General features: G+C 43.9%; 1 protein-coding gene across 1 annotated transcript in view; it reads left to right on the forward strand.

The window, feature by feature from the left end:
- MAML2 (mastermind like transcriptional coactivator 2) overlaps positions 1–21749 on the forward strand; it is a 217787-nt gene extending 196038 nt beyond the window's left edge. Inside the window, exons 3-5 of the mRNA XM_054051618.1 lie at positions 8526–8729; positions 11468–11579; positions 17047–21749. Of these exons, the coding sequence (XP_053907593.1) occupies positions 8526–8729; positions 11468–11579; positions 17047–18023 (1293 nt within the window). The 3' untranslated portion in view covers positions 18024–21749. The remainder of the gene's footprint in view (positions 1–8525; positions 8730–11467; positions 11580–17046) is intronic.
- The last annotated feature ends 1450 nt before the right edge of the window (positions 21750–23199 follow it).

Below are 23199 nucleotides of genomic sequence, written 5' to 3' on the forward strand. Positions count from 1 at the left end.
AAGGATGCTCATGTTCTTGCTGTGTATTCTCAGCAGGAGGGCTTTGATCTTAATATGTGTCCCTGACAGTCACATCACTCATGTTGTGCCCATTCACATTCAAGTGTTTGGTCCCAGTGATGTGGGTTTTCTGTTGTTGTCCTTTGTGTTTAATTATTTTTTTCTTTCTTCATTAAATATTTTGTTCAGGTTGCCTGATCCTTCATACACTCCCACAGAAAAACTGTCATTTTCATGGTGTTTTCTCTGCTCTGTTTTATTGCTCGAGGAAGATTTTCACATTGTGTCATCATCCCTTTTTTTATGCAGGATTATTATTTAGAAGTCACACAACTCTGTTTAAGCTGCAGACAGTTGGAAGGATGACTCTTGTACAAGGAAGTATGTGGAAGATACAAAGAGAAGTTAGATAAACATCAGTGGGGAAAGCTGAAGAAGCTAGAGAAAAGCGTGGAAATCAAGAGGATAAAAAAAATTACAGTAATTTCCTATAGAATTTTGCATTGGAGTTCATGACCAAGAAGAAAAGGCAGAGATGATTTTATTCTCTTTCCTTTAGATCTGTTAGAAAGTAATTGTTCTGCAAATGCAGAACTAGTGTCAATCTGATCTTCCAGTCACAAAGCTGGGCAGGCTCAGGTCTGGAAGACGGCTGCGTTCATACAGTGTCCTTAGGAGCTAAACATCCCTCAGCTCAGTGTTCCTCAGCAGGATTTATCTTTGAGAACAAATAGTGATCTTTGAGAATAAATATTCCATATTCAGCCCGTTCACTTGGCACTGCTCCATGCCGTCTTAGCAGCTCAGGTGTCTGCAGGCTCGGGGACCTCTGGACCACACTCCCCTGTATGATGCCCATAGGGCCTTGGGTTAACAGGACTGTCAGAGAAGTTGTGGCTGCCCCATCCCTGGAGGTGTTTAAGGCCAAGTTGGATGAGGCTTTGAGCAACCTGAACCAGTGGAAGTTGTCCCTGCCTATGGCAGGGGGCATGGAACTAGATGGTCTTTAAGGTCCCTTCCAACCCAAAACATTGTATGAGTCTTTGAATACTTCAGTGCAATTTTTAGCAGTCCTTTGTAAACTGAACATTTAAATATAAGCAAGTATATATGAGTATCACTGATTATTGAAATCACACAGCACTTCCTATTACAAGACTCATTTTCATTGCTTATATTTTTTCTAAATGGGATGAAATTTTCCATATCAACCTCAGGCTAGATAATTTTTGGGAAAGGTAATAAACATATGGCAACGAGAGAAGAACATTTAGATGAATAAGGTACACATATCCACAGATATAATATGCCTACAATAAAGATACAGACAGATAACCACAAGTGTTTAATTCAATTAGTTTAGGATGTTTACTCTGCCTCAGCTGGAAATTACCACTCCTTAGCAGAGGCACAGAACCTGCAAGCAAGCACGTACCTTGTCTAAAGTACTAGGCAGAGCAGGTCCACTCACACCAGCTCTTGTTCTAGCTGGAGGAGTGGCAGTTTCTTAAACATCTGTAATTTGATTTCCTGCAATTGTGTGATGATAAACTAAAGGGTTTGGCTTGTTGTAATGTCGATATTGCATGTTACAGTCACTGCAAATCGTAATGCCAAAGTAGAACAATCCTGTACATGCCTGATCTTGTCAAAAACCTGATAGGAGTCTTCATTATTCATGCTTATTGGCATAATTATCTGAATATAAGTTAGAGTGCATGAGGCATTTAAACCCAAAGCTCCATACAGATCTCAGGATAGTCTTTGCCTGGGTAAACTAGTGAAGGGTCTTTGCTGGTGTCTTTCTGAACCAGGTAAGTATCTTGTCCGCAAGATGTAAGTCACCGAGGTTGCCACTGTGCCCCTGTGGCTGGATTGAGACCTGGGAGGAAATTCTAGCCCTGTTGAAGGCAGCTGGAGTTTTGCCATTGACTTCGATGGAGCCAACATTCCTGTTTTGATGCAGACATTTCATAATAACCTCCTCTGTGAACTTTCAACATGTGTGTGTTATTTTCATTACAAATAAACAAAACCTTTCTAAAATGGAGGCCTTCATATATACATTATGCCAGAAGATGACATTAAAAGTTCATCATGGTGCATGTGGTAAAATACTAATAATCCATCCTTGAAGTCTCTGGGAAAATTTCTGATGTGAACAAATCCCCTTTACGTAGTTTCATCTGGATATACAGCAGTCAGATATACAGCTGAGGATTTATTAGTTTTGCAGAATGCACATGCATTCCAAATTTGCCGTGCTCAGAAATGGAGACAAGACATTCATCTGTGCTCTTGGCTTTGGGAAAAGACGTCTCTGTGTGTTGGGACACGGGCCCTGGTATAGCGCAGACAGGAAATCTGCCAGACTGCCTCGGCAGGAGGCTGCCTCCAACACGTGCAGCAAGGAACAAGAAATGTCTTAATGATTAATCACTGTCAACCTTTGTTCTCGTTAAAAGACTTGATTGTTGAACAAGGTTTGTAATGAGGCGCTGTTCTTGGGTCTGTTGCTGTGTGATTGCGCAAGTGCTGAATCTGAGCCTTGGATGCTGCAAGATGTAGCTCCCACTTTGCCCAAGTTTAAGGAGTTGGGATGGGAACGTTGTTCTAAGGACGCCTGCTAGTGGCTATAGGGCTGTGTGGCTTTCCTGCAAGGGGTTATGTCAAGGCTACAGATAAATCACTCACAGATGAAAATCAGTTTACAAGGGTCTTAGGAGAGAGCAGCTTCCTTGTTGGTGCTGAAAAGGTAAAGAGTTATAAAAGGTTTCTATTAGGAACTGCACAAATAACTATCTGTCAAAGTCTCTTGCTTGTGGTTTCTCACGAGTAGTGAGGATTGGCTTCTTCGAGGTATTTGATCACTCATTTTTTACCAAGGAGATTGTGTACAGTGTCCCTTCTTACTATTTTAATGAACACACTTTTGCAACATGGAGTAGCAGGAGAATTACCTATTTCTTAAAATAGTTCTGGGGCCCACCTAACTTTCAGTGTGTCCAGAAAACTGGCCTTTTAAGAAGCCTGGCCTCCCTGGATCTCCCAGTGGCAGCTGCAGTGCTTGAGCGTGCTGAAATACTTACCCTGCTGCATGTTGAATATCCACTGCATCACTTCATATCCAAACCTATCATTCCGAGAGGTGACTTACACCCGTGAGACTGCAGAAATCAGGTGTGCACTCCCTACTCTCATGATCATTTCCAGCTTCGTAGTATCTGAAGGATTAATCCACATTTCCTCTTCAAGCTCTATCTCTTGGTTTGTTGAAGTGACACACATTTGCTTCTTTTCTCTGGTTGGATGAAGGCAAAAGTATTTCTGGCAGACAGCCTGGATTTGTGAAATTGGAAGTGCTAGTGTCCGTGATTCCCTCTGTATGTGCCTTGCAAACATGGCTGGCCTGAAAGTTTTGTCCTGAGAGCTCAAATGTTCACAGAAGCAAAACATAGAAGATGGTCCCATGTGGCTGAACCAACCTCTTGTAAACACTCCACAAAATTATTGAAGGGAAATATTGTGTGGTCTTCACCCGGTTGTATTGCCAGCTATTAAACACAGGAAAACCAGATCTTGGGATCTTGCAATATGCAAGTTTTTCAAATACTGTATGCTCATAGGAAAGCAATCTTTCTAGAATGCATAAAACTACTTTCTGGCAGAGTATTAGGAGAAATTCAACCTACAACAGTATCTTCTGCATGATCAACTTTAGATGCTTTTAGGTGACTCTATAGAACATTCTTAGAAAGTAATTCACTAGTGCTTAGCAGATCAAGGGGTGTTCACACTCACTCTTCCAGGCATCTTACTCATGTGTGGCTAGAAATATCTAAAATGAGGAGTGAAAAGGAATGTTCCTATCATGTAATCTGGGCTCTTAACTTACTTGTTTAAGTTAGACATCTAGAACCTAACTATACTGCCCCATCCCTCTGTATAGCAAAGGGAGAGCTTCAGCAGGCAGTTCAGAGAGAAACAGGTCGAAGTTTTTGGTTAGAGATCTAAACTTAGAGAAGGCTCACTTTTATGTATATTCCAGGTATGAAAAAAAGGTTGAAGGAGTTTGAGGTGCTGAGGAAGATGCTTTTTGCACCCCAATTGGGCTGAACAAGCAATAAGTCAAGGGAGAATCGGGCTACAAGAAAGCTGGGGAGGGACTGTTCACAAAGGCTTGTAGTGATAGGATGAGGGGGAATGGGTATAAACTGGAGAGAGGCAGATTTAGACTAGACATAAGGAAAAAATTCTTCACCATCAGAGTGGTGAAACACTGGCACAGGCTGCCCAGGGAAGTTATGGCTGCCCCATCCCTGGAGGTGTTCAAGGCCAGGTTGGATGGGGCCTTGGGCAGCCTGATCCAGTGAGAGGTGTCTCTGCCCATGGCAGGGGGGTTGGAACTGGATGGTCTTTAAGGTCCCTTCCAACCCTAACTATTCTATGATTCCATGATTTCCAGCCCCGATAAGTAGATCAGATCCTTAGATGCTGCAAATCAGCATAATCTCAGGAACTACTTGGGGTTCTTGCAGCATACACTGGCACAGAAAGCAGCCCTCTGCGCTCCAGTTAACAGTGGGAGTTATTCCCAAAAATAAGAACACCCTTTGGTTTTTCACTGTGGCTAAGAGAGTTCTTACCATACAGGCCTGGTATTGCTGTACTCTGCCATCGTCCTGCTGTAGTTTTGTTTTCTTGTCTGAGTCAAGGACACAAGCAGGCGGTGCTTGGAGTCCAGGCATCCATGGAAACCCCAGCATTCAGCAGAAAGGGATGTTTCTGCTTGTGTTAGATGTAGAAGAAAAGAGGTAGCTCAGAAGGGGGCTGGCAGGTGCCAAGCCCAGAAGGGAAGGGAAGGGAAGGGAAGGGAAGGGAAGGGAAGGGAAGGGAAGGGAAGGGAAGGGAAGGGAAGGGAAGGGAAGGGAAGGGAAGGGAAGGGAAGGGAAGGGAAGGGAAGGGAAGGGAAGGGAAGGGAAGGGAAGGGAAGGGAAGGGAAGGGAAGGGAAGGGAAGGGAAGGGAAGGGAAGGGAAGGGAAGGGAAGGGAAGGGAAGGGAAGGGAAGGGAAGGGAAGGGAAGGGAAGGGAAGGGAAGGGAAGGGAAGGGAAGGGAAGGGAAGGGAAGGGAAGGGAAGGGAAGGGAAGGGAAGGGAAGGGAAGGGAAGGGAAAAAGAAAAGTCTTTTTCAGAAAGTCAGTATGCATGTTAGAAGCCAAAAACTCTCTTCGTTTGAATGAACACAAGTCAGCTGCAGCAGAGGCAGTGAAAGGCAAACTCAGTCTTAAATGTTGTGATTTACTGCTAATTTAAACGTTTGAGCATCATGTCCTTTGTGATGCTTATGAACAAACCCCCAGTTGTGCTACCAGCTCTGAGGAGCTTCAACTGACTCTGCCACTCTTCCTGCTTCTCGTAGGTCTCACTGTATCTCACTGTAACATCAGAAAATTGGGTGCAAGTTGCCTGCTTTGCACCCAGAGCATTGCTGTACTGGAGTTTTGGTACCAGCGAAGCAGATGAGGGTTTGTGGTGCTCTTGGGAACACACCCTTGGCTGCTGCCCCTGCCCCAGCTGGCACCAGGCATGGCCACACACAGGCTGCAGCTCATCTGTAGGGCTGGAGGGATGCAGGAGCAGTGGAACGGGAGTTGTGGGTGAACCCAGGCTGACACTTGTGCCTGTTGGAGGTGGGATGCTGCCAGCCTGTCCTTGACACTGTCTGGCTGCAGGGCTGTGTTCCCTGTCACATTACCTCTTTGGAAGCAAAGCAGGGAGAGGACTACCTTCCATGTGCAGGGAAAGAAGATGGTATTGCCATGCAGGCAAGTACATGGGATGTAAACCTCAGGCATGGGAATCCAGGAATGAAGTTCAAAAGGCCACTGGCATCTTCAGATATGTGGAGTTGTAGTAAAGCTGCTGCAGTAAAGCCAGGCTTAGAGCAGGATAAAGTGGTTCAATGAAAGCGGGGTAGCTACAACCCTAATGTGTCTTTCCTTGGAAGGGTTGTCGGAAAGTGTGCTTTGTCAAGCATAGGGGCAGAGCCCCATGTCCCTGGCAGTGGCACAGCCCTCCTGCCTTCTGATTTGCAGTGATGTGAGTGTGAGGTGAGAGTAAGCCTCGCTAGCACCAGTTCATGAGAGTCAAACCCTCACAGTGAATCCCCTGATTTATTAGGAAACTGTTCTTCCTTCTCCTATGACATTGCTGCTGATGGAAGATCAGCATGCAGGAGAAGGAACACATCGTAGATTCATAGGCTTACACTGGCATTTCATGAACAACAGAGAAAGGACCAAGTGCAAAAGAACCAAACTGGCTCCAAGTTGATGATTTATACTGTTTTCTCAGGGCCTGTTTGCCAAGCAGCTGGTGTTTTGTGCCAATTGCTATTACAGAAGAGCTTTCTTTGATAGGTGTCTTGAATGGACACTATGCTGTTTATTTTAAAACAAAATCCTTCCCCACAGCTTATATGGGCTGGCAAGAGAAAAGGAGAGAAAAAGTTGGACTTTGTTGGTGGGGTTTTTTTGTGTGTGGGACTATGAAAGCACATTTGGGGGAGCCTGCATTATCTGTGCAAAAACACAAAAGCTGAATTCTATTAATGGATGTAACATGTGACTGGGTTCAAGCTAGAGTTGTCATTTGAATATAGAAGTCAAAGCCAATTATTGTAACATATTTTTCTTTTCAAAATATTTTAAGAAAGACAAAAAAGCTTGTGCAACAACTTGGCAAGCAGGTCTTTTAGGGGGAGGTATTTTCTATCTTGCTGCTAACATAAGGGCTGAAAAATGTGGCAGTGCCGAGCAATCCTAGATTCCTTCTGGAACTGAAAAAAAGTGTGCGGGATATAATTGTGTAAGAGCCCAATAAATTTTGAAGGGTGGGTTTGTAACACTGCCTTGGGGGCTGCAGGTGGCTCCAGAAGAAAGTCATGTTTTTTATTTCAGTAACAGGACGTCAAATACTTTATCTAGCTAGCTGCACACTCTTGTGGCCCCATCTAAAAGGCACAGAATTATTTTAAAATAGAAATTCCCATAACAATCATTGTGCTTCTTCCGTGCCAGATGGTAGAAAGATAAGTTGGATTAGTTTGTAGTGTGTGTGTGCATGTTATGGGGGGTGTGCAGTGTGTGCAAAAGCTAAGGCACAGAAGTGAGCTTTCCTGGAGTTGGCAGTGCATTAAGCATCAGTGCTCCAAGGGCTTCAGAGGACAGACAGCCTTTGCTTTGCTGTTGGTCAGCCCGTGTTCCCCTGGATGCCACGGGAGGAAATGTCCTTGGAGAAGAGCTTTACATAGGCAGCAGACCAGACCCCGGGGCACTACACCTCAGTACTGAGAGAACTGCTGCCTAACAGGCATCATTACACTCCAGCTGTGGATTCCTTTGTTGTGGGGCAAATACGCTGTTGCGTATTGGGTTATACAAAATGAAGCGGTTTGATTCCTATGGTAAATTGCAACAAAGTGGAGTCAGAAAACTGATGTTTGTCATGACTATTGTGACCCTTCCAATGTCTCCTATTTCCTTTGTAGCTGGGCAACTAAGGAATACCTGACTAGCAAGTGATCCAACATAGGCTGAGTGTTTTTATGAGGTAACACATTTTTGTGTGCAGATTGAAAAAAATATTTCCTACACTTGGTAAAGGTCCAAGTACCAAGCACACTGATGGAGCAAGTAGACAGAAAACATATTGTTGCCAAGGGAAACCATGGCTAAAACAAAATGAGCAGCATATTGTCATCCAGCGTTCATTCTCATCCTGTGTGCTTATGGTCTAAGTCCTCAAGTACCTTACACATTGCCTCCAAGATTACTTTTTTCCATCCCTTCCTCATGAAGCTGCACAAGAAGAGGAAGTGCAGCTAGATCCATCATGAAGACCCTAAAGCCCCCTTCAAAGTCCTTTCCAGTTACACATTTGTTTTACCAAGGAAGCTGATAAACTCTAAGCCTGTTTAATCCTGATGCTGATGGGAGAAAACTAGGAATCTCTCAGAGTTTGCCCCTGTCAGGGAGGTGACAGGAGAAAGGAGAGCAATACCACTCACCCCACTGCAAAGTAACAACTTACAACTTCTATATTTTCTAAGAATATATGCCACTTCTAGCAATGAGTCTGTAACTTCATGCTCGTGCTCACCAGCTGGTAGGAACCAGCAGATGCCAAGTTTGTTCCCTTGTGGTCAAACAAACTGCCATACGACCTGATGCAAGTTTCCTGAAAGATCCCCAGGATGGCTCCATGGCTTCTGTTAATGTTTCCCAAGCTCCTGGTACCACATTGAGGTTTTCCACTGGAACCACCTGGCATGATTTCAGAGTCTTCCATGAGTGATGAAGTTACTCAATCCTCTTTGGATTTTGTCAAAGTCTTTGTAACAGCCACTTGTCCTGAGAGTCTGTGGGCTGTGTCCTGTACTTGAGCTAATTGCATAAAAGGGATTATTTCCTTTTCTTGATGCTTGTTATTATTTTCATCCTTCACGAGCCATTTCTTCTGTTTCAGGATCAACACTCTGTGGTAGGCCAGGCAGTTGGCCCCACTCCAAGCTCCAGTTCTTGCTCAAATCCAAACACTGGAAGTGGTTACATGAACTCATCCCAGCAATCAATGCTGAATCAGCAACTGATGGAAAAGAAACAGGCTCTGCAACGGCAAATGATGGAGCAAAAACAACTCCTTCTACAGCAGCAGATGTTGGCAGAAGCTGTAAGTTTTCTAATTCCTTATTTTACGTGGAAAAGATTATCATAGAAACAATAGAAAAGAAAACTAAGACAGGGGAAGAAAGCCTCCTCCAAAACTTCAAGGTCACTTTGGCAATGCCTAGACCTTCTAGAGTATGCCTGATATTTTTCAGCACTTTGCTAAGCCCTTTTGAAACCTTCTTCAGTTTACATGAAACAACTCAAGTATCCAAGCTACTGTGGTTTCTTTATGAAAACAGTCTAAGTATATGCTTAATTTGAGGCATTTAAGTGTTGTTAGTGGTTTTCTTTGGAAGATAAGCTAAGGTGTACTGCTGCACTGCTACGGCCACAGAGGAAAGTTGACTTCCAGGCTCTCCAATCTAGGCAGCATGGTATAAATTGCCTGTGTGTAAGCAAGGACCAAGTATATTGGTTTAGTGTTGAACGCAAGTTTCTGTGCTTGGCTGGGATCACGCATGAGCCTTCCTTGCCTTTTTTTTCTTTTCAAATTTTGAGATTTGTAGCCAGTTAACTCTCTCCCTTTGTATCTGGGAGACCAGTTGGGATATCTGTGGTCTTGTTGGCAGTAAAAAGTAGTAGGACCCTCTAATCTTTTTCCATTAAACTGGCGTTGTGATTGATATTGCACAAACTCAGTTAGCTAAAGGTGCTTGGTGGTTCATCACCTGTGGCAGCTGCAACAGCCAGGAGTCCCAGCTGCTCAAAACAGTAGCGCTTTCCGTCTGCATCCTCAAATTCAGAGTTGCATGGAATTTGGACTAGATGACCTTTAAAAGTCCTTTCTAACCCAAACCATTCTATGATTCTATGATTTACAACAACCTGTATCCCTCTCAGGACAGCATACAGGGCAGGTCCATTCATGCTGGACTGACATTTTGAATCCAAAACTTTCCTTTCACTATAGAGACATAGACTCAGAAACACTGACACATGTAGTGACTATCTTTCATGTAATTAAAGAACAACACAGAACTGGAAGAACATTAATGGTTTTGTGAGTATGTTTTCAAAACATAAATGATCCATTTTTTATAGCAAATAACTTTTTGTTTAAAAAGTTTCTCCATTCAAAATTATAATTAGAAAGCTTGAATTTGCAGCTAAGGATTTCATTTGTTCTGTGAGGGAAATATTTGTTGACTTTTCATTTATGAGGATGAAAAATGAATTTTCAAGTCAGCTCCAAGTGCTGCAGTTTTCTGTTAGAATTTTTAGCAGAAAGAAAAGTTAATTGCTCATATGTTTAAAAAATAAGTAAAATTAAAATTAAAATCACTATAGAATGCATTTTTTTATCACCTTTCATTTGCTTTTTGTATCATGCATATAGAAATACACACGAAGCCTCCTAGTTTTTACATATATTGTGCAGGGATTTCCTGGGAGTTGACTTGTCTTTCTTCTTTGCAAGGCTTCTGGTCAAGCCATATGTTAACATGAGCATTATGAATCTTAATCAAACCCTTCACTCCCAGAAAGCATTGTGGTAATACCTAAATACCGCAGAAAAGACTTTTCTCCCAGTGTTTTAAAGTACTCTTGGCAGAAGAAGAAACAGATTTTTCACAAGAAGGTCTGTTTGTGTGCTATTTTCAGGCAGAAGAACCCCAAATTACTGTGATGAACACCCAACGCCAGCCAGGGCCTGACTCTTTTTCACACAGATGAGACAGTTTGCTATTCTGGCAGCCAAGCACAAAACCCTGGCTGAGAAGAGGTGAAGCCTGCTCAGCAGCTGCCCAGTAGGCACAACTCTGGGAGGCAACAGCAATGACTTACCAATGACCAACCTGGTCAAACACACCTTTTCCTTCCATGAGGCCATGTGTCCAAGTAGTTGTTGCTTCTGAGCAGGTGTTAACACTCTGGAGACATCAAGTGACACTGATACTAATAAAGATATGGAAGGCGCAGGTACCAGAGTCAATGCCAAACCTCTCATTAGCATCAGTGTGACTGATTATTGCAAATGGCCCAGCACCCTCCTTGCTAAACCCCAGCCATGTTTCCTGCTGGCATCCCTGATGAGGAAAGGCACAGGAAGGACAAAGCAATGAGTTCTGCTGATTATCACAGGAGTTCCTGCAGTGCAGGAAGAAGGAGAGACTGAGAGCTGAGGATAGCCAGAACAAAGCATGTTCAATGACAAGCTGAAATGCTCTTTGCCAGCTGTGCTTGCTGAGAGGGCTGCGTGGCTGACATAGGCTGATGGCCATTGGTGCTGCCAAAGGGCAAGTGTGGACCTTGTGGGTCTGGACTCTTATTGCTCCCCAGCTGCATCCCAGCAGTGTGTTTGGGTTAGATCTGGGTGCAGAGTGCTTGGTCTGCCTCTGTGCTTTCTCTGAAAGCAAACAGACAGGAAGGGAGCCATGAGGAACCATCAGTCCCTTCTGTCTGATGAGCATGGTGAGCAATGCGATGTGGATGTCGGAGGACACCTTGTGCTGCAGTGCAGTGCAGATGTGGTCAATGTTTGAGAAGCTGAGCAACTCTCAGTGATTCTAAGGAAAGTTAGGCCAGATTCAAACACGGTACAACCAGCAAAATATTTCCATACATCCTTTATTGTGTAGTGGCTCAGGTTCACAGCTGCCTTTCCTGTGGACCAGGCAGGGTAAAAGAAAGCAACCCTTCAGCTTTGTACGTACTGAGAAAACAAAGAGGCAGGCAAAACACAGAGCCAGAAAAGCATAGAGAAAAGCAAATTAATATATTCCTATTCTGATCTTCTAGGAGAAAATCACTCCACAAGATCAGCTGAACAGACACTTGACACGACCACCACCTGATTATAAAGACCAAAGAAGGAACATGGTCAACATGCAACAAGCAAACCAATACCCTGGTAAGTGCCCGCTTGCTGAATGGAACTGTTTGTTTCCTTCCTTCTAGCTGGAAGAACATCCAGAAGAGCCATGCATGCACTCATAAATGAGTGCCTGATTTTCTGGGTGTCCGTTTATATCACCACAGAGGTAGTGAGTGGTGGCTACTGCTATCCTGTACTATTTACCTTACTGCCCCTCGCAACTGAGAAGTGCTGATACATGATCTGGAGAGCCAGCTGGTGGTCCATCTGATGCTGCACATCTCAGGCACAGGGGAGGAGGTGGCCCTCCTATTAGGACTGCCTGAGAAAAAGTGTCGCCTTGATTAGGCAACCTCACTCCATCCAAGTCCTTCTTTCATGTACATAGTATATCTTGCTTCAGAGACTGAAATGAGAACCATCCACCTCCTCAAATGGCAGCTCATATACAGTGTGAAGACCCTCATACTAATATTTAAGTGTTACGTATGACACCGTCATGGGCAACCACAGAAACCATCTGAACTTTTGGTTTGTTTACTGTGCCACGGTCATGGCCTCAGTGCTGCTCTACAAGAAGCATTTCAACAGATCATACAAACTTTAGGGTAGAAGCCCCTGTTTCCAGCCAGAACTGCCTAAAGCAGGAAATGCCCAAAACTTCAGGATTAGTCCTTGATTTCAGCTTTTGAGCCCTCCCTTCCTTGGAGAATCTAGTTTTGGGAGCACAAGACTGCCTGTTTGCTGCTCTGAGAATAAAGGCAGAGTAAGAAAAAGATGCTGGGGAGAGAGAAGAGGTGGGGGAAGATGTAGCGGATGAGATCCAAGGATGCCCTTTATACTGCAAAGTGTCTATACATTAAAGTATGAAAAGGATCCTTTACCTTCTAGTATACCTTTGTGTACAACAAACTGAGTTATAAAAAGATGGTTCGATTTGTTTGTTATTCCAAACTGTTGGCTCTGCAGATTCAGCCAAGGGTCTGAGTCTTTCCTTCTTACCTGTCCTTTGTAGCAGAACTTTTTCAGCTTCTACTATATTTTTAATGAGTTTCCAGGTGCAGCTCACTCACAAGCTACCCCTCTGCCCAACCTGCTGACCATGGCACCAACACCTCGGCTATGTGTGGAAGGACCAGGCTGGGCTGCTCAAGCAATGTTCATGCTTTCCTTTGCTTTGTTTACAAGTTCTAGCAGCAATAAGTTTGCTGCAGTCTGGAAACTGCTGCTTTCTAACAGGCCTGAGTGTTTATTATCTTGAGTAAATTTGCACAAGCACCACTGATGACAGCTTAATGACTTATGGTGTGGGCAATGCCACAGGGCAGAGAGAGCCCTGCTTGCTGGCTTGGTTCCCTCTGTGCTTGTAAAACAAATGTGTTGGCAACCCCAGCAGTTTGCTGGGGAATCCTGTGATTTGGTGTGTTGTTTAAAGGCTCATTCCTGGAATCAAATGATTAACTGAGAGTTTTGGCTTTTACTTAAAAACAATCAATTTCTAGCCCGAGAGAGAAAATAGAAATGACTGCAGCCACATCTGCGAAAAGCTTCAAAATAAATAGATCGCCATTGTTATGTGGGTTTTATTCTTGTTCTTAATCCAATGGACTCTGCCAGTCTTGTGGTATTTGGAGCCCCATCTTCTGGGTTTGAAATTGGGATTGGCAGCTCTTGTCCATTCAAATCTCAAGTCCCCGCTGAGTGAGTCGAGGGAGAGGAGCAGCTTTTGAGGTGAGACTGAGAGAAAGGGCTGTGCTGGGAGTTCAGAGCAAAGCTACCAGATGGAGCAATTAGGAAACTCTTGCATAAGGGAGTAACAGCAGGGAATCTGTTCACTTTTTTCTGGGAATAGCTTTGCTCGGGTCAAGGAAGAAGCAACAAAAAGTTAAATAAAATAACGTAGGGGCTTGGAGACGCATTACGCATTTTATTCCACTATACTTTTCCCCATAGTGCCATATCATGGCAAGAAACCCCCAAGACAAGAGCAGGTGAATTGGGCAGTGAAGGCATTTGTGCAAATTGCCACAGTCTCGGGTGTAGCTGCTATACACAGCACTGCCAGGGAAGACATTTATTCCCATCTGGAAGAAATCAGAATGGAAAATATTTGCATTAAAAATAAAAAGATAAAAATAGCAATACAAAGAAAGAGGAAGCTTAGTCTTTCGCACAAGTAAAACCCAAGTCCCAACAACTTGTGCTCTTTAAAGAATGTGGCATTTGCAGGAGCAGTGTGATGGTAGCCCTGGGAGCTGCTCAACACCTAGCAGGGTCACCCTTGGAGGATATTCATCCCAACGGCAGAGGAAGTGACTTCACAAACTTGTAGTTCAGCCGGAGGGTGAGAACCAGCTCTCCACAGATGACTGTTCCAGGTCTTTTGAAATGTCGCTCCTCCTCTTTAGTGCTGGCAGAAGGGAGAGAAAAATCAGGACCCCCATTTCTATCATCCCTATGAAAAGACGTTATGGCATTTCCAAAAAGCAGTTAGCAATGCACAACCAAGTAGCAAAGCCAAAGATGGGGCTAGTAGTGTGGTTGCATGCTAAGCATTGATTCTCCTCTTCATTTCCAGAGCTAAATTCAGTTAGATGGCTCCTTGGTAGACCATGGAGGAGAATCTGATTGCCCTTGTTGGGGTAAAACCAGGTGGATTCCTCACAGCATCTTCTGTCACAGGGACTGCCCAGCTCAAGAACTGAACTTGGGTACTTAAGTTAGGACAATGTAATTGTTAGGACAACTAGATTCTCTGTAGTCAAGTACCTCCTGCTTAGAGACAGATTGTGGAAAAGCCTGCCTTCCAGGATAAGGTGAGCTTCTTTAATTTAGGTATCTATGTTTATATTGATTTGAAACAAAAAACTCTGCTTTTGGAGTCACGCTCCATGTTAATAATTATTTGGGAAAAGATTATTTTTAAGTAGTTAGGGAAAAAAGGAATCCTCTGCATCCATTACTAAATGGAAAGAGCACATGTATAAAAAATAATGCAGAAAAGGCAGAAATATATGATAATTTTTTCCTTCAGTTCCAGTCTGAGGGAACTGAACATCATTATGGTGAAATTTCAACAGAAACAGTATATTATACAGCTGTTCCTAAACATAGACTTTTAAAATATGGATGTGCATGATTTGTCTTCAAGAATTTTAAAAGAGTTGGCTGAGATGTTCTCCAAATTCTTAATGTCACTTTTTATTTAGTCTTAAAATGCCAAGGAAGACTGCTAATGCCATGACAAAAATTAAAAGACTAAGTAGGTAATTGCAGACCTAGACCTAGACCTAATGCAGAGCTCAGCAAAAATACTAGAGAGCTGATACAGCCTGAATAATTAAGAATTTAGGAAGGGAATATAATTAATGCCAGGAATGTGGGCTGATGTAAAAGAATCTATTTAAACTAGTATGGTGTTTTTTTCAATGAAACCACAACTTTGGTTGTTAAAGGTAATAGTTGTTCAAGTAATATCCTTTAAAGCAATTGACTTCATACTGCCTGTTTCGGTTAAGAAACCAGAGTGGCACAAAATTGCACAAAATTTAAGTAGCACATAAGGAAATGGGTGATGGGTCTCCAGATATCACTGTAAACAGGCCGTGCAATTGCCACTGAAGACAAACACAGTCTGGGGTGATTCTGAACAACAAAAAAAAGAGCTTACTTTACATCCACGTGGGAGATTTGCAAGAGCTATTACTGTGACCAGTTGTGGTGTACAGCCTTGAAATCAAATGCTGAAAACTGTCAAGTTCTGCAAAGAGCTTAGAAGGACCAAAAGACTGGAAAACTTGCCATAGACTGAGACTGATGTATTTGGAGAACACTGCAGGCATAGGCACGCTCTTGAAGCATCTGTGCAGTAAGAAGGAATTGATGATGGTCCAACTAATAAAATTAATAACACAGACTAATGCAAAATAAGATTTGATGGCAAAGTCAAAGTTAATCAAATTCAGCCTGGTTTTGTTGTATGTACAAAGGACCAAGCCAAGGCAGTGTCCTATGTCAAATAATTGCTACTCGTTGTTACCTATGAAATAGCCAAGCTCCAGGGCTGTATGTTATTTTCTTGCTCTTCTGGGAGGAGCTCAGGGAATTCCCAAAAATATGGTGGTAGCTAGGTAACGGGTCCATTTAACAGCTTTTCTTATTCTTTGTGAGCCACTCAAAGTGGTACAAGAATTTCGCTTGTACTATGCCATGTGGCAAAGGTTTCTTTGGCTGACCCACAGGTGTGAAGAAACATCTCCTTTTGTTTGCCTTGAGCTTGACTTCTCCTAGCTGCACTTCTCGTAGGGCTTGTAATGAGAGCAATGGCAGCAAATGGAATTAAGCTGTGGAGCAGCTGATTTTGGGCAGGGAGTGTTTCTCCACAGTGCCATCTACACTGACTAAGGAAAAACAATCTCTCAGGGATTAATTCTGAGCAGAAACAATCAGCCTTCGTTGCATAGATAACTTACTGTGGCCTCAAAAAATAGACATCATGTAGCCACAAATCGGCTGCAAAAGTGAGCCTGTGTCCAGGTTTGGAGGCTGACAGGAAACCTCTCTTCTTCTGATTCACTGGCAGATGTCAGGTAGAGGAAAATCTTCCACTGGGCAGAATTAGCCATGGATGGTAGATTCATGCCAACTCACAACTTCTAGTTTTCTGATGCACAAAAAGATGTTATTCATGTGCAGCAAATGCCTGCACATTAGGTATCATGTGTGACTCACTCACAGGCAAGTCAGCTTTTTGCAGAGCAAATGGCCATAGTCCAGCTGGGAGTTGAGCTTAGGAGGGGTTTGTTGGTGGCACTCGCTAGACACAGCACCAAGCCATGTCCTCATGCCTGCTTGGCTGCCATATGGGAGGACACACAGGTCACGGGCTCTGCTGAGCTGCTTGAGAGGGAGACGGAGTGCTACAAAGGTATGAGATGCAATCTTGGCTTCTGCTGCCATCTGGGACAGGTACTTACAGAAGAGTTAGATAGCACTGCTGTAGATGTGTAAGGAAGGTGGAAAAGGGGCCTGAGGATGGTGACTATCACTCCCAGTTGTCTCTAGAGGGAGCCAGGATGAGCTATGCTCTGTAAGGATGAAAATTCTTGATTTCCTCTGCCTCTGCATACTTAGAATGGCTTTGTCCTGCCCAAGGTGTCTAATGCATCTGTAAAAAAAGGCAGAAAAGTCTTCTCTCCTGCCCAGTGGTTCTGTCTGTCCTTCCCTGCTCCAATATTTGTCTTACAATGAGCACTGGTTTTGGCTTATCTGGTGTCCTCTGAAGGGATGAAGAGCCCACCAATGGCTTGATATAGACCAAATCACCCTTTGGATCACAGGCATATTTAAGGCCTTGTGCAAGTTCATGCAAGTCCTCTTAAGAGTAAAATATCTTCTTCAATAAATTCTGCTGCTAGGAAACTCAATTTTTAACCAATTGGTATTTGAATTACACCACCCATTGATGCACTCACATTTAACACTTTTGTTTTCTCCTTTCCAGGTGGTTCACCAGCTGTGAGTATGAGCGCCAACGTGTCTTTATCCAACCCAATTTCAACTCATAGTATCATGTCCCAGAGCTCCAGTCTCATGTCCACCTCTGCCGGGACCCGAATGCCTTCTGTTCCAGCCCCTCGGAGTATGGGCTGCTACGGGAACCTTCCTTGCAATCAACAAAACGCATACAATGTGTCTTCAGGAATGAACCAAATGCAGCAACACCGAAACCAAAATCAAGTCCTACCCAGTCAGAATAACCCGGTAATGTCTCGACAGCAAACCATGACGCAGGGGAACAACGTAGCGGCTTTTGGGACAGGGTCTGTGGTCAATTCACAGCAAGTAAGGCCAAGCTTGAACCATGGAGCCACAGGTATTCCTGTGCAAAGGCCAGCCAACGTGATAATCACGACTACTGCCACTGCCCAGAACTGGGCCCCACAAGAAGCTGCAGTGAAGCAGCAGGATGCACTGAAACCTGCTGGTGTCCGTTTCCCCACTGGCACTCCATATCCTAACCAGTCTTTGCAACGCAATGTAGGCAACCAGCATTTTCCTCAGCGTGCATTGGCACCTAATCAGTTGACCTCAGGAGTCCAAATGAGGCCTCCTCTGAACCAAATGCACCAGACTTTAAATGCACAATCTGCTGGCTCACTACGAGGTCTCAGCATAAGACCTAACCAGCTGAGAGGACAGACTGTGCCTACCTTGAATCAGCCAGGAACAAGTATGACACCTCCATCATCTCTGCCATCAACAAGTTTCACATCTACCAACCAAAACTCTCGGGCTTACCAAGGAAGTGACCATGGTAATGACCTAGCTTTTGACTTTCTGAACCAGCAAGGTGACAGTATAGGACCTGCGCTCAACAGTGACTCAGACTTTATAGATTCTTTACTGAAAACGGAACCTGGTAATGATGACTGGATGAAGGACATCAACCTTGATGAAATTTTGGGGAACCACTCGTAAGTGACAGTACCAAGGGTGAACCAGATGAAGAGGCAGTAAGGACATGAGCTTTCTCTTTAGATGCCAACAATCTGCTTTATTAATTTACACTCCAGTAACTGGGCTGTCCTTTAAAATACCACATAGGGCAACTGCCCTGTTTGAAGAGTTGCTCTGGGAACAAAACTGAAGTCTCCCCCAGTGAAATGATAACATAAGTGACATTCATGCCTGCCAGGAGCAGGAGGAAGAGTGAGAACGTGTGAAGGGTCTGTTCCCCACACTGATGTTCAGCACATTGCGAACCCATCAGTTCTTCTCATGGGGACTGCGTGGAAAAATGTGTTTAGCTTCCCACACACACAAGCACCAGACAGTGGTATGGGCTGTGGAACATAATTTCTCTGAGTGCAAGTAAGATCCCAAGTGATCCAGAGCTCTTCAGTCATCGTGTTCACAGCCCTTAACTTCATTGGGACTACTCAGCCCTGACAGCATCAGGCCTTGTGTAAATCTCATTGTGTTACAAAAAACTGTTTACTCCTACACCATACAAACTCACTTTTGCTTTCCCAACAGTTTTGGTTTAAACTCTCTATGTTTTGTAGCATACAAAAAGGGTAAGTGGTCTTGTCAAAGGAAAGAAGGAAACAGATCATCCAGTGTGTTACTCAGTGTGCTCTAGCGTTTGCTTTCTCCCTTTCATCAGTGCTTACTGCAAGTATCAGAGGAGCACAATCATTTTGGGCATTGAGGGAAACATGAGATGAACTACACCAAAGCTCACGATCCTCACTTTGCCACCTTGCCCCAGGGATTCCAGTGACTTAATGGACAACTTAAGTGAGAAGGGTGCTCATGATTTGACCCTCACCAACTACTTTCCCAGTCTGGTTTAGCAGAGGGCATGATGTGGCTCAGCTAAGCCACTGTCCTCATTTTCATCTTAACCCACAGCAAGTGTCAGGTAGTTCACCCCAGTCCTCTTCTAACAGGTTTACCTCAGCAGAAATGCCAGTATCTCTGTCTAGGGAGACACTACTATTTTGATTGCACAGCATTTTGCGTCCATCCTGCTTTCCCTTTGCCATATGGGGGGGAGCTGAAAGAGGTCAGTGATGGCCCAGGTCCCCACATGATCTGTTGGGCAGAGTATGAGAAGCTCTGCTCCTGGAACTAGCATGCAAATCAACCACCTGGGCTACTCACAGTAGGAGGCTCCACTCAACCACATCTGTGCTTGTAAATGAAACAGGTTTGGGAATTTTTTCTGGGCACTGGACTCCACCATCTCTTCTGGGTTTGGGTTTGGTTTTGGGATGGCCGAGACAACCTTGCCCTGAGTTAACCTGGGGCAAGGACCATTCCCATAGGCAGTTTGCAGCCACCTTGCCTTGGAGGCTGACAGAGTCGAGCAGTAAGGATACAGGTTGTTCCACACCACTTAATCTCAGTGCTGGAAAATAATCTGGACTGTGTTAAATTTTTTTCTATAGACTTAGTTAGTAAGGGCACCAGAAGGAGGTGATATGTCACTATAAAGCAACTCTGCAGTGAGTGAGACAGGAGGATTTGTGGATGGGAACAGATCTTGAAATTCAAATGAAAATGTTGTTTTTTAAAATGATGCAGCGCGACGTGTTTTACAGTCTCCTCTGAATTAGCTAAAACTAGATGTGGCAAAGGAATACAATGCCTACGTCCACATGCCTCAGTGCCAAGAGGCATTGCTCTGCCCCATACAAGTGCTTTATTCATCCTCGTTAGTAGCAGTGGGATGAGTAGACTACTTGACAATAGCCTCTGCACTTATCTGACCTATTTCTGACGAGAGGTTTTAGTAAGGCTTTTCCAGTCATTCACCCTGTCATTTTATGTGGGCGCAATTTTTCATGATGTTTCGATATGGTCACACAATGAGCAGCAGCACCTCCAAGGAAGGTGTAACATGGGCATTTAGCTAGATATGCCAGTTAGGGCGGGCTGGTCCACAATGCTGTTCATTCCCAGACATGGTTTCCATCAGAGGGATGAGAAAGCCTGCTGAGGAGTCTCTTCTGCTGCCCTAGCCAGGGATCATTGCACCCTCTCGCGTTGTGTAAGGTGGTGGCTTAGCTGCTCAGAATGCTCCCTCCTCTCCCCAGTTTTGGCTGGGGTGCATGTGATCCCTTTTATATGCCAGTACAATTTTTTTCCAAGTCTTTAAAGAGCTTTTCAGCCCAGGTGACTGGTGCCCCACCTAAGTTTGTAGAGGTACAGACACGGTCTAACAAATGAGTCCCCTATAAAGTGTGCAACAGTAGTCTGAAATAGTAACTACATGAGTTTGAAGTGGAGGGAAGATCGTCTCATCTGTCTCATCCACAATCACACACCCTGGCCATAAGCAAGTTAGCAGCGAGTGCCAGAGGTCTGGTAAGAACAGATGACTGCGATGCCACTAAAGCCAAGACTAAGTTAATATCATCATGAGCAATGGGCACTGAAGTCTGGTAACATCAGCTACAATCACATGCCATTGAAAAAGCTACCACTGGTTTCTGTGTTAAGACCAGATTGTTTTCAACATCCTTAAATGATGTAAAAAAATTGTTCAGCTAAGGAGCAGGTCCCTAGACTTCAGGGTATCATCTGGTGGTGGATTCAATGCTGAGCTTTATCCTGTTGATCTCAGCCTGAAGTGGAGAAGACACTGGGCTGTAACTGCCATCCCCAGGATCAAAATTTCATCCTCTCTTAAGTAAATTCAACAAAGGTAGAGGCCATTTGCAGTCCTGTAAAGATATGCCTGATGCATTTGATATATGACCTTATGAAAGACTCTTGCAAACAAAACTTGAATACAATATCATTTCTTCATTTCTTCAGAACACTTGTATCTAAACGGAGCTAGTATCCTTTTCCTCTTTCTTTGCAATGGCTAAGTGCACTACCCTTATAGTCTATTTTTCATCATTGACCAGGCACTCTTCACAGTATTGGGTTGTAAATATAAAGGATTATTTGTTTTGTAAACTTTTGTAAAAAAAAACCAACAAAAAGTAATAATATTTTGGTAGGAATAATAAAAATCATATTATTTGGGTTATATTTATACATATGTGAAAGAAATATACTATCAAAAAGTTGTATTTTATACAAAAAGTCAACGGTTACCTTTTGTATTCTATATACAAAGTTTTGTATGATACAATTGTTTATTTTTATCTGCAGACTTCAACTTTGGATTTTGGGGGAGGGCAGAATGGGATCGTGGTTAAACAGCTGGGTCTGACCCCAAGCTCACTGAAACCAATGGAGTCTTTCCATTGCCTTCACGGGGCTTTGAATCAAGCCTTTCAATCACCTTCAGATATGTTTGACATCTGAAGCTATCTGGAAACCTCAACATGAAAACATTCCAGGTTTCAAATTTTTTTTCCTTGAAAAAGGCTTTTATTATTATTATTGTTATTGTTATCGTAACTCTTGGGAGGCAAGTGGGACCTATGTAACTGTCATGTCCTTGTTGCATGTATGTCTGCTTTATATTTTCCCCATATTATAAACCAGTGTTTCTCTATACAGACTGAAAGGACAAGTTGCTGTACAGAAATGTTTGTGTTTATGCATTTTTACATGTGGCTGTATATACCTCCTAGTACTATGCAGTGACACTTATTTGACTCCATTTATTTTTCACCTAAACATGAATAGTATGTTTTTCAGTAGCTATCAAAACTCTGCCAAGTAAATCAATCAAAATTATCCCAAGTGTCTCTTTTCTTAATATGAACTTTATAATGAATGTTTAGTCAACGGCTTATTCATCTAAGTAAATTGAAATTACAGTGATATTTTAGGAGGAGGTGAGGAAAATGTGCATCTGGCAGCTTCTGGGAGCTCAGTCTGCCTCTTTGCAAGAGAGCTGCAATGTTTTCCTACTGACAGAAGACATGGTTTCATTACCAGTGAGGGTTAACAAATAACACATGGTATTTTAGCTCCTGATGAATGGGTTGGTGCAGTTTTGCAGCACAGCAGTTTGGTCTGGGATCCTGCTGAAGTCAAAGCAGAGAGACGGGTACCCAAGAGCTGGGTACCCCAAGAGAGCTGGCCAGATCCCCAAACCCACGCCCTGCACTGGATCATGTCCTGGAGATATCTGTTCCTCACTCCGTGCTAGCAGAGACCACCAATGGCGTGCCAGAAGTCAGGCAACAGGCTTCTCCCTCCCTCTCTGCCTGCCTCACATTATGCCTCATTTTAGCCTAAAGAAATTCCAGTGTGTACCGGATCATATTGTGTTGTGGATTGTTTCACACAAGTATTCATCCCTGCCAGGCTATTTTTAGCAGGCCAGCCCTGGGGAAGTGATGCCCCTTCCTCAAGAGGTTTTCCTTGTTAGCTGGACTCCATCTCCAAGTGGGCGACTCTTCCTGTCCCATTAACTGAGCAGCACGGGGTGGCGGAGGGGATGCTTCAAAGTGATGATGTCAGGGGATGCTTCAAAGTGACGATGTCAGCACATCACTTCCTGTGCTCCAAGGCTGCCGTGTTTTCAGATGTAGCAAACAAAAAAAAGGCTCCCCAGATCTTGACTGCTTCACTACTGTAGGTGATGCTTATGCATCTCTATCCTTTTAGTCTCCCTATTCACACCCTCCCCCACAGGATAAGCAGGGAGACAACTTTCTTGGCTGCTCCCCACAACTCAAGCTGCTGCCCTCCAATTTTTAATCCAGCACTCCTCTTTCCCTCTGTTGTCTCTGACTGACACCTGCGAATCATTCCTGCATCCTTCTCTAGAATCTGTGGGCTGCACAGGAAGGGAGAAGGAAGGCATGCTGGCACGTGCCCTGGGCCCCACCACCTTGGCTGTGCCCATGCTCCTTGTCCTGGCTAGAGATGCTGAAGTGAGGAGATAACCTGGGAGTGAGGAGCTCTCTTGTCACTTTAGCATCTCCATTGCAGGTGGCACAGTGCTCCCCTAGCACTCAAGAGTGGAAAATAGGGCACAGTCCCATTCATCCAAGAGTACATCATGCCTTAAGGGAGTATCTTTGTCTATCCCAGCTGTAAAGGCAGAAGACTGGGCAGGTGGGATGGGGCATCCTCAGGCAGAGCTGCTGCTGAGCTGAAGAAGCTACATCGACGTCAGCAAGCTGAAGAAGCTACATCGATGTCAGCAAGCTGAAGGCCAGCCAGGGATCCCTCC

This window comes from Cuculus canorus, chromosome 1 (assembly GCF_017976375.1).
Source record: "Cuculus canorus isolate bCucCan1 chromosome 1, bCucCan1.pri, whole genome shotgun sequence".
Classification (NCBI taxonomy): Eukaryota; Metazoa; Chordata; class Aves; order Cuculiformes; family Cuculidae; genus Cuculus; species Cuculus canorus.